Source organism: Neophocaena asiaeorientalis, unplaced genomic scaffold, assembly GCF_003031525.2.
Source record: "Neophocaena asiaeorientalis asiaeorientalis breed wild unplaced genomic scaffold, Neophocaena_asiaeorientalis_V1.1 scaffold629, whole genome shotgun sequence".
NCBI lineage: Eukaryota > Metazoa > Chordata > Mammalia > Artiodactyla > Phocoenidae > Neophocaena > Neophocaena asiaeorientalis.
In genome coordinates, this window is record NW_020175468.1 from 2,819,266 (window position 1) to 2,829,371 (window position 10,106).

At 53.9% G+C, this 10,106-nt stretch overlaps 1 protein-coding gene across 1 annotated transcript; it reads left to right on the top strand.

The window, feature by feature from the left end:
• Positions 1-4,704: 4,704 nt before the first annotated feature.
• On the top strand, positions 4,705-9,977 carry CA11 (carbonic anhydrase 11 (inactive)). Its single transcript, XM_024768582.1, has 8 exons — positions 4,705-5,188; positions 5,275-5,349; positions 6,105-6,247; positions 8,000-8,185; positions 8,417-8,512; positions 8,667-8,739; positions 8,844-8,998; positions 9,257-9,977. Exons 1-8 carry the CDS (start codon positions 5,122-5,124, stop codon positions 9,608-9,610), a joined length of 1,149 nt encoding a protein of 382 aa, XP_024624350.1. The 5' UTR covers positions 4,705-5,121; the 3' UTR covers positions 9,611-9,977.
• Positions 9,978-10,106: the final 129 nt, after the last annotated feature.

Below are 10,106 nucleotides of genomic sequence, written 5' to 3' on the forward strand. Positions count from 1 at the left end.
CTGGAGAGTCCTGGCCCTGCTGCCTCCTACTCAGGGGTTGGGGACGTAGGAGACAAAAGTGAGGAGCGGGGCAAGCCACATATGTTCTTTTTGACCCAAACTTTGTTCCCAGTGCCTGAGACGAATAGGCGTGAAATTCACATCTGGGACCCACCTCCGGCCTGGCCATTCCCTCCCGCCTCTGGGCATTGAGCCCAGTCTGTCTTGCTGCTATAATGGAAGCAGCACAGGTGGCTTCCAGAATTCAGAAGAGGCCCCTGCCCACCGCAGCATCACTGATGGCTTCCTGAAAGAGCAGACTCCTGAAATGCATATGAGCTGAGCACGAATTTGCCCAGCAGAGGAGGCAGAAAGAAAGGCCAAGTTAGAAGTTACAGTTTGTGCAAAGGTCCAGAGGCCAGAGGGCCCGGTGTGGTAAGAGAGGAGAAATGAGGCTGGGGATAGGGGGTAGTCAGGGCATGTGGGGCCTCTAAGACCGGGCTGAGGGCCTGAGTTTTTCCCCAGTGCCCCTGGGGAACCCTAGGAGGTCTATGACCAGAGGATCAGCCCTGTATGAGAAACAAACGTGATATGGACCATCACAGAGGTGGCTCCGTTCAATGGGCCAGCCCCGAAGGTCAGGGAGGGCTTCCTGGAGGAGGAGAGTCAAAGTGTGGGGAGAGCCTACTCTTCCTGTCATGTCAGTCTGTCTTCTCTCCCTCCGTGTATCTCTGGTTCCTTCATTGGCTCTCCCTGTGATGAGTTCCATGTCTTTCTCATGATGTCTCCCAACCCCTGGGGTAGGCGGCTATAAAAAATTACACAAACTGCACTGCTAAAAATAAGAGAAATTTATTCTCCCGCGGTTCTGGAGGCCAGAAGTCTGACATCAAGGTGTGGGCAGGGCCATAGTCCCTCCGAAGGCTCCAGGGGAGGATCCATCCTTGCCTCTTCCAGCTTCTGGTGGCTCCTCGTGTTCCTTGGCTTGTGGTTGCATTACCCCAATCTCTGCTCTGTCTTCACATCACCTTCTCCTCTGTCTCAAATCTCACCCTGCCTGCCTTTCTTTTCCCTTTTTCTTTTTTTTAAGTTGAAGTATAGTTGATTTACAATATTCTGTTAGATTCAGATGTGCACAAAATGATTCGGTTATATGTATACATATGTATATATCTATGTAGATATATACATATGTATTGATTCTTTTCCATTATAGTTTATTAGGAGATATTGAATGTAGTTCCCTGTGCTATACAGTAAATCCCTGTTGTTTATCTATGCCTTTATTTTTTTTTATTTATTTTTTTTTTTGCGGTACGCGGGCCTCTCACTGTTGTGGCCTCTCCCATTGCGGAGCACAGGCTCCGGACGCGCAGGTTCAGCGGTCATGGCTCACGGGCCCAGCCGCTCCGCGGCATGTGGGATCTTCCCGGACCGGGGCACGAACCCGCGTCCCCTGCATCGGCAGGCGGACTCCCAACCACTGCGCCACCAGGGAAGCCCTATGCCTTTATTTTATAAGAACTTATCACTGGATTTAGGGTTCACCCAGACAATGTGGGATGATCTGATGTCAAGATCATTATCTTAATTACATCTCCAAAGACCCTTTTGCCAAATAAGGTCCTATTCACAGGTTCTGAGCGGACATGTCTCTTTTTGCGGGGAGGGAGGCATCAGTCAACCCATGACATGTTGGGTGAGTTACTTCCTTCTCTGAGCCTCGGGGTTCTATCTGTATACTGGGGCTAATACTAACCCCCACCTGATGGGGCAACTTTGAGGGTTAACAAAACCTAAAGAGTGCATGGTACAGCCCCAGTGTCTAGAAAACTCTCAATCAGAGTGGCTTCCATTTATTTATTTATTTGTTTGGTTGCGCCGGGTCTTAGTTGCGGCAGGCAGGCTCTTTAGTTGCAGCTCGCAGGCTCTTTAGTTGTGGCATGCATGTGGATCTAGTTCCCTGACCAGGGATCGAACCCAGGCCCCCCGTATTGGGAGCGCGAGTCTTAACCGCTGCACCACCAGGGAAGTCCCTGGCTTCCATTTCTTATTGATTTATTTGTCTGTCAGAGCTGGGTTCTTCTGCCAGTCTTTTCCTGCCACTTCCCCGTAGTCTCTGCACATATGTCTCCATCATATTTTCTCCATCCTTCTTTGCTTCCTTCCTGTATAACTCTGGGCAAGCCCTTTGAGACTTGGCTTACTCATCTGTAAAATGGGATATCTTCTCTTTCATAGAGAGGCTGTGATGATTACATGAGTCAGTTCATAGAAAGTGCTCAGAACTTTGCCTGGTATGTAGTAGGTACTTTATGTGCTGGCTGCTATTACTGTAATTATTATTATTACTACTACTGCTTTGGTTTCCTTTGTCTTGACTCTTTTCCCCGTCTCCGCAGCTCCCTCTGTCTTCAAGAGTCTCTCTTGACACATTCCTGCCTTTCTGAATAAGTGTCTCACCAACCTCTAAGCCTCACGGGCCTTTAAGAGTCCGTCTCTCTCCATTCCTCTCTCTCTTCCTCTCCCCACCTGTGATGGTTTTAAAATAAGCCCACATTCTTTGATACCCCTCTGTTCAAGAGGAAGAGCTTAGTCTCTTTCCCTTTGAATGTGGGCTAGACTTACTGTTTCACCTCCAATGAATAGAATAAAGAAGTGATGGTGTCAGGAATTCCCTGGTGGTCCAGTGGTTAGGACTCGGCGCTTTCTGCTGGGGCCTGGGTTCAATCCCTGGTCAGGGAACTGGGATCCTGCGGGATATGCAATGCAGCCAAAAAAAAAAAAAAGGGATGATGTGTGACTTTGGACATAGGTCATATAAGACACTGCTCGCTCGCTCTCTCTCTCTCTCTCTCTCTCTCCCCCTCTCTCTCTCTCTCCAATCACTCGCTCTGAGGGGGAAGTCAGCGGCCATGTTGTGAGGACACTAAAGCAGCCCTATGGAGGGGCTCACCTAGTAAGCAGCTGAGGCCTCTTGCCAAGCACCATGTAGGTGAGCTTGGAAGTAACCTTCCAGCCCCAGTCAAGCCTTCAGATGACTGCAGCCCTGGCCAATAGCTTACTGCACCTTCATGAGAGACTCTGAGTTCTCTGTTGTTATCTGAGCCAGAGCCACCCAACCAAACTGCTCCAAAATTCCTACCCCTCAGAAACCATGAGATAATAAATATTTGTAGCTTTAAGCCACTGAGTTTTAAGATAATTTGTTATGTGACAAGGGATAATGAATATACCTTTCTTTCTCGTGTTTTCTCTGTCTCTTCATTTCTGACTCTCCTGGGTGTCTCCATCTCCCTCCATTACAGGTCCTTGAATGTCCATCTCCAATTCTCTATCCCTGAATGACTCTGTGTTTCTGAATTCTCTTTAGTCTCATTCTTCATGTCAGCTGACCTGTTTCTGGGACTCTCTCCCCCTATCTGGGTCTCTCTGTCTCTGTCCATCTGTTGGTCTCTGTTCATACCTCTTTCTCTGCATGAGTGCATCTCTTTATAGATGTGCACATGTGTCTGCCTCGTTCTCTGTCTCCTCCTCTCTCTGCCCCTTGCTCTGGGTGAGTGTTTCTCTGTCGCTCTGTCTTTAGATCTCTTTTTCTGTTTCTGTCTCTCCCCACACACCTCCTGCCTGGCATCTTGCTCTTCCATCTTTAACCTGGTATGTGGGACTCTCTCTCTCCTCTCTCTCTCTCTCTCTAGGTCTCTCTGCTTCTATCTCCAAGTTTGTGTGTCTACATCTGTCTCTCTGTGGGTCTCTGTATCTCTTTCTCTGCCTCCATCTGCATCTGTTTCCTTTTGTATTTTTTTCCCTGTCATTCTGGGGGGTCTCCCTCTCTCTGTATCTCTCTCTCTTCTCGGTGTGTATTTGTTTCTGTATCTCCTTCATTCAATGCATGTAAGTCTCTCTGTCTCTCTCTCTCCTGCCGCCGCCACCTCCCCCAGCAGCCCCCCAACCGCCCCAGCCTGCCCTCTCATCTCTACCCTGCATCTGCCTCCACCACGGCTCTCCGTATCCATCTCAGGCTCCCCTTCCCTTCCCAAGCCTCCACTGTTCCCTGACCTCACCTCTGCTCTGTCTTCTCTGCCTTCCCGGCTCCTCCAGCCTCTCTCTCTCCCTCTCCAAGTCTCTGCCTCCCCCTCCTGGTCAGCCGCCCACATCGCGCGCCAGTCTCCCAGGGGATCCCGCAGCCGGGTTAAGGGAGCCCCTGGCGGAGGCCCGAGTGATGCATTGGGCGGGGGGCTGCAGGCACTGATGCAGGCTCCAACCTGGGTCCCCGCGAGCTGGGAGACGCCGGATCCTCCGGGGCCAGCGGCCCTGAGAGGGAAGACATCCGAGGACTCTTCCAGCTCCACCTTAAGCGCCCCCCTTCCCCCTTCTGCGGAGGATGGAAACTGCCAGGTCTTGGGCCCCAGGTGTCCGGGCCACCCCCGCCCCCATGGCCCCGGCGCGGCTGGGAGCTGAGGACCATCCCCCACAACGACCCCTCCATCCTGCCCCTGGGGCATCCCACACACACACACCCACGCCAGCCCGAGGAGGAGGGTTCTCTGCTGTGAGAGCTCCCCCCACCCCCAAACAACGATAGAAAAATTAAATAACAGCAAGAGAGAGAAGAGAGGGAGGGGGAGGAGGGAGGAAGGGAAGAGAGAGAAGAGAGAGACGGAGAAACCAAGGAGGCAGGAGAGGAGGAGGTGGGGAGAGGGAGAGGAGCTGGAGGCCGAGCGGGAGCGAGGGAGGAGGAGGAGAAGGGGAGAGAAGCGGGATGGAGGTATGGAGTTAGGTGGCTTGCGAGAGCGTAATGAAAAGAGAACGAAGAGGGGGGTGTGGATTAGAGACCCAGAGGTAACCCGAGGGAGAAGCATAAGGCAGAGAGAGTAGGAAGATCGGGAGGTAGAGGGAGAAGGAGGGTCCGGGAAAAGAGGAGAGGAAGGGGAGGCATAGAGAGGGAGGAGAGGAGAGCGGAGTAGGGGCGTGGGGGCGTCTCAGTCCCCGGCTGCCTCAGTAACTGGGGAACTGGGACTCCCTGTGGGTAGGAGAGGAAGGCTGGAAGTCCGGAGGGGTCGGGGTTCCACAAAGAGAGGAAGAAGCTGAGAGAGGGCGGGCCAGGGCATTGGGAAGGGGTCGCCCCGAGGCCTCCCGGGGATGGGGGGTGCAGCTCGTCTGAACGCCCCTCGAGCGCTGCTACTCTGGGCCGCACTGGGGGCGGCAGGTAAGGCCTGGGGGTTGGGGCAGGAGCCCCTGACTGGGGTGGGGGAGGGGTGCCAAGGAGAGGGGTTCAGGCTGCTTTCTCCCCAGCTCACATCGGACCCGCACCTGACCCCGAGGACTGGTGGAGCTACAAGGATAATCTCCAGGGAAACTTCGTGCCAGGTGCAGCCAGGGCGGGGACCCAAGAGTCTGGGCTGCCGGGCGCTTTCTTCCTGAGACCCAGGAGTTCTCTCCTTCCCGCCCCCCACCCCTGCAGGACGCAGGAGTCCCATCCCCTTCCTTCCTCCCTCAGGAGGCCCAGCTTCTGAACCCGAGGGGCTCAGCATGGGACATTATACATTAGCATTTCAAGTAGTGAGTGGGAGGGAGTGGAAGGTAAGGGAGTGTGGGGCTGGAAAAGTGTGTGTGTGTTTCCTGGGAAAGAGGCAGGTAGGTCCTGGCTCCTACTGAGAACCAGAGGTTCAGTGGCCCCGTTGCCCACCTCGTCCAGCCCTCTCTTGCAATTCCTTCTCCCCACTACATTCATTATCCGGCTGTGGGACAAGGGAGACAAAAAGAACTACAACTCCCATGGGGTCTGGGGCAGGCAGGCACTGGATGGGTAGGCTGGCAGTCTAGGGGCTGCTGGGAGTTGTAGTTCCTTCCCCAATGACAATTTAAGATAGGCTTGATCAAAGAGACTAAGAGGTGTTGGTGGGGGGCGAGGCGGTCCTTAGGAAACTCCTCCAAGATTCTTCTAGGACCTAGGATTCTGGATCCCAGCCCCCTCCTCCCTCAAAGCCAGGAGTCCAGATTCCCAGCCCTTCGTCTCCTGGGATCCAAGGAGTCCAGACCACAGCCTTCCCAGCAGATCCCAGCCTTGGGATCCAGTCCATATTTCTGACTCCCTTTCCTCCCTGCCCCACACCTGCTCCCAGGGCCTCCCTTCTGGGGCCTGGTGAACGCAGCCTGGAGTCTGTGTGCTGTGGGGAAGCGACAGAGCCCCGTGGATGTGGAGCTGAAGAGGGTCCTTTATGACCCCTTTCTGCCCCCGCTGAGACTCAGCACAGGGGGAGAGAAGGTAAGGGGCCTGGAGGGCGGGGTTACCGAATCCACTGGGGCTGGGCCTGAGTGGAAGTGGGGGGCAGGGCTTTCAGTTGGGAGGCTAGCCTTGGGGAAGGAGGCCTACAACACAATGGGTGGAGAGGAGGCTACTTACACTCCACAGTGGATCACCAATTGTTCCCTCCTCAAACATGGCTCCTAGTCTTCCCATCTCTTAGAATCAGTGGTAAAACAGACTCAGTGTGCCAGGCGCTGTTTTCAAACTTGATAAATCCTCTAATTTTCACAACAACCCCATGAAATAGGTACAATTATTATCCTTATTTTATGGATGCAGAAACTGAGGCACAGAGAGGTTAAGTTACTTACCCGAGGTCAAACAGCTAGAGAGTGCCAGGGCTGGGATTCAAAGCTAGGCAGTGTGGTCCCAGAATCCATGTGTTTGCCCGCTTTGCAATACCATTTGTGGGGTTTTTTGGCCGCGCCCCGCGGCATGTGGGATCTTGCTTCCCCGCCCAGGGATCGAACCTGCACCCCCTGCACTGGAAGCGCAGAGTCTTAACCACTGGACCACCAGGGAAGTCCCGCAATACCATTTCTCATAAGAGGTGGCACTACCATTCACTCAGCCGAAAGTCTCAGAGCTATTCCCCATCTCATTTCCTCCTTCACTCCCATTTCCCATCCATGTCCTTTCTAGTCTCCTTGCTAAACAGCATTTCACTTCTTGTCCCTCCACTGCTCCCACCAACATCTTGCACCTGGACTGGTGCCATTGCCTCCTTGCTGGCCTGCTTCTCTGCCTCCTGCAATCCATTCTCCATCCCACAGCTAGAGAGATGTTTAAAAACACAAACCAGATCATACCACTCTCTCCTACTCAAAATCCTTCTATTAGGACAAGTAATAACAGCACACACTTACACAGTACTTAGCCTGTGCCTGGCACTGTGCCAAGTGTGTTACATACATTCAATTATTTAAATAAAAATATAAAATACCCCATCATTGCCCACAAGGCTGTGCACCATCTGGCTCCCATCACCACTCTCTCCTTTGCTCACTGGGCTCTGGTCCCACTGGCTTCTTCACTGTCACTAAAATAGGCCATCTCAGGGCTTTGCACTGACTGTTCTCCCTTCTGGAATGCCCTTCTCCCTGCGCCTTGCAACTAACCCCTCCTTATCCTTCAGGTCTCCATTCAAATGTCACTTCCTCATGGAAGCCTTTCTTGACACCCCACCCCCATCCCAATCTATGGGTCGTCCCCCCCTTTTTTGGCTGTGCTGCTTGCAGGATCTCAGTTCCCCGAACAGGGATTGAACCCAAACCCTGGCAGTGAAAGCGCAGAGTCCTAACCACTAGACTGCCAAGGAATTCCCTGGGTTTCCTATTATACTTTATCAGAACTCCCAGTGTGAGCATAGGATGTAATTAACTAAGCATTTACTTACATGATTCAGAATTTATTGTCTGTCTCTCCTCCACTGGAGCAGAAGCTCCATGAGGCCCAGAATTTTTGTCTACTTGCTCATTGCTCTCTTCCTGGCATCCATGGCACATAGTAGCAGCTCAATAAATATTTGTTAATTAAATTCACCACTATTGAGCACCTACCATGGACCAGCCCAGAGTCTGGAAAGACATTAGTGTTCAGACTATGATGAATGATTAAATGTTTGTTGGCAGAGGGAAATGTACGAATGGAAAACAGTAGGGAAAAGGTCTTCTCTCTGCATCCCTATGAAGGCCTCCACCTCTCCCACAGCTCCGAGGAACACTGTACAACACCGGTCGCCATGTCTCCTTCCTGCCTGCACCCCGGCCTGTGGTCAATGTGTCTGGGGGGCCCCTCCTTTATAGCCACCGACTCAGTGAACTGCGGCTGCTATTTGGAGCGCGTGATGGAGCTGGCTCTGAACACCAGATTAACCACCAGGGTTTCTCTGCTGAGGTGATGCCTGCTAACCTCTGACCCTCGACCTTCACCCTGAGTCGACCCAATTCCTCCCACCTCACCCTCCTCTTAATGCCTCATCCCATCCTCCTCCACAGACCTACCCCCGCAACCCTGAACACTAATCCTTAACCTGACTTGGGGCCCCAAAGGCCCAGAGCTGCACCCATTGCCCATTCTGTCCCCCCTGTCTGCCAGGGGACCCCACTCTCTGTGCTCCCCTCGCAGGTGCAGCTCATCCACTTCAACCAAGAACTCTACGGGAACCTCAGCACCGCCTCCCGGGGCCCCAATGGCCTGGCCATTCTCAGCCTCTTTGTCAATGTGAGCCCAGGCAAGATTCGGGAGGGAGGGGCTGGAACCTGGGGTCTGAGAAGAGGGAGGCTGGAAGGCCCCAGACTCCGGGGTCCTAGGGGAGGAAGGAGTTGGGGGCTTGGACTTCCGTGTTCCTATCTCCTCACCTCATAACTCCACACAGGTGGCTGGTAGCTCAAACCCATTCCTTAGCCGCCTCCTTAACCGTGACACCATCACCCGCATCTCCTACAAGAGTAAGTCCCTGGGCATTGGAGGGTGGAGAGGGTGGGGGTGGGGTGTGCACATAGGGGAGCTCAGCAGGGGCACCCCTCTTCACTCTGACCTGATATTCCCACAGATGATGCCTACTTTCTTCAAGACCTAAGCCTGGAGCTCCTGTTCCCCGAATCCTTTGGCTTCATCACCTATCAGGGCTCTCTCAGCACCCCACCCTGCTCGGAGACTGTTACCTGGATCCTCATTGACAGGGCCCTAAATATCACCTCCCTCCAGGTGACCCTGGTAGCCCATTGCGCCCTCCCTGCCACCCCCAACCCGTTCCTTGGCCTGGGTGTCCCCTTGCCTCACCTACCCTCCTACCCCCGGTTGACAGGGAACTGGAGGGGATTCGAGAGTCTGACAACCCTGGAGCATCTGGTGGGGGCTGAGCAAGACCCCGCCCACCCGCTCTCTGGGGCAGGGCTTCCCGCGTGACGTCACCAGAACCATTCATTATTCACTCCCAGTTTCCCACCCCCCCTTCCACGGCAGATGCACTCCCTGAGACTCCTGAGCCAGAATCCTCCGTCCCAGATCTTCCAGAGCCTCAGCGGTAACGGCCGGCCCCTGCAGCCCTTGGCCCATAGGGCCTTGAGGGGCAACAGGGACCCCCGGCACCCCGAGAGGCGCTGCCGAGGCCCCAACTACCGCCTGCATGGTATGATCCAGTCTGCACCCCCTCCACGTCTTGGTCTAACCCGCCTATGTGTCTCCCCTTGGTGTCTCAATATGCTACAGTCCTACCCCCCTCTGCTGCTCTGTATGATCCAGCCTCTTGAGCTCTCACTCGCTCTTTCTCCCTTCCCCCTTTGTGTCAAAGTGGTACAACCCACCTCCCGGTCATAGACCATTGCTGGTCCATGATTTGTCTTCTTCGCTGCTTGCAACTTGGTGTATAACCCGAGCCCCCTGGTTTCCTTATGGTACGATCAAGTACTAGTCCGTGGTGCCTATTACTATGGCTTTCCGAAATGGTACAGCCCGAATCCTTTTCCCTGTTTTCATGTGGTACAACCCACCTCCCTTACTGAGAAACAGCATGGTACAATCCCCTTTCCCCCCCATTGCCTCCTCGTGGTTCAGCCCAGTGATCTAAAGTCTACCTCTCTGGCTTCTCAACATGGTACAGCCCATACCCTCCACCCATGAATACCTTCACGTAGTTCCACTAATGCTGAAACCGGATGTCCCTATTCCACCCTCCTGCTGCCTCCCTATGGTTCAGCCCAGTGCAGTGACCATTTCCCCCAGCTTCTCAACCTGGTACATTCCGGTTCCCCCTTCGCAGCCCTGCCTGTGGTAGAGCCCCGGGCGGCCCACCCCCACCCCCCCATCCCCGCTC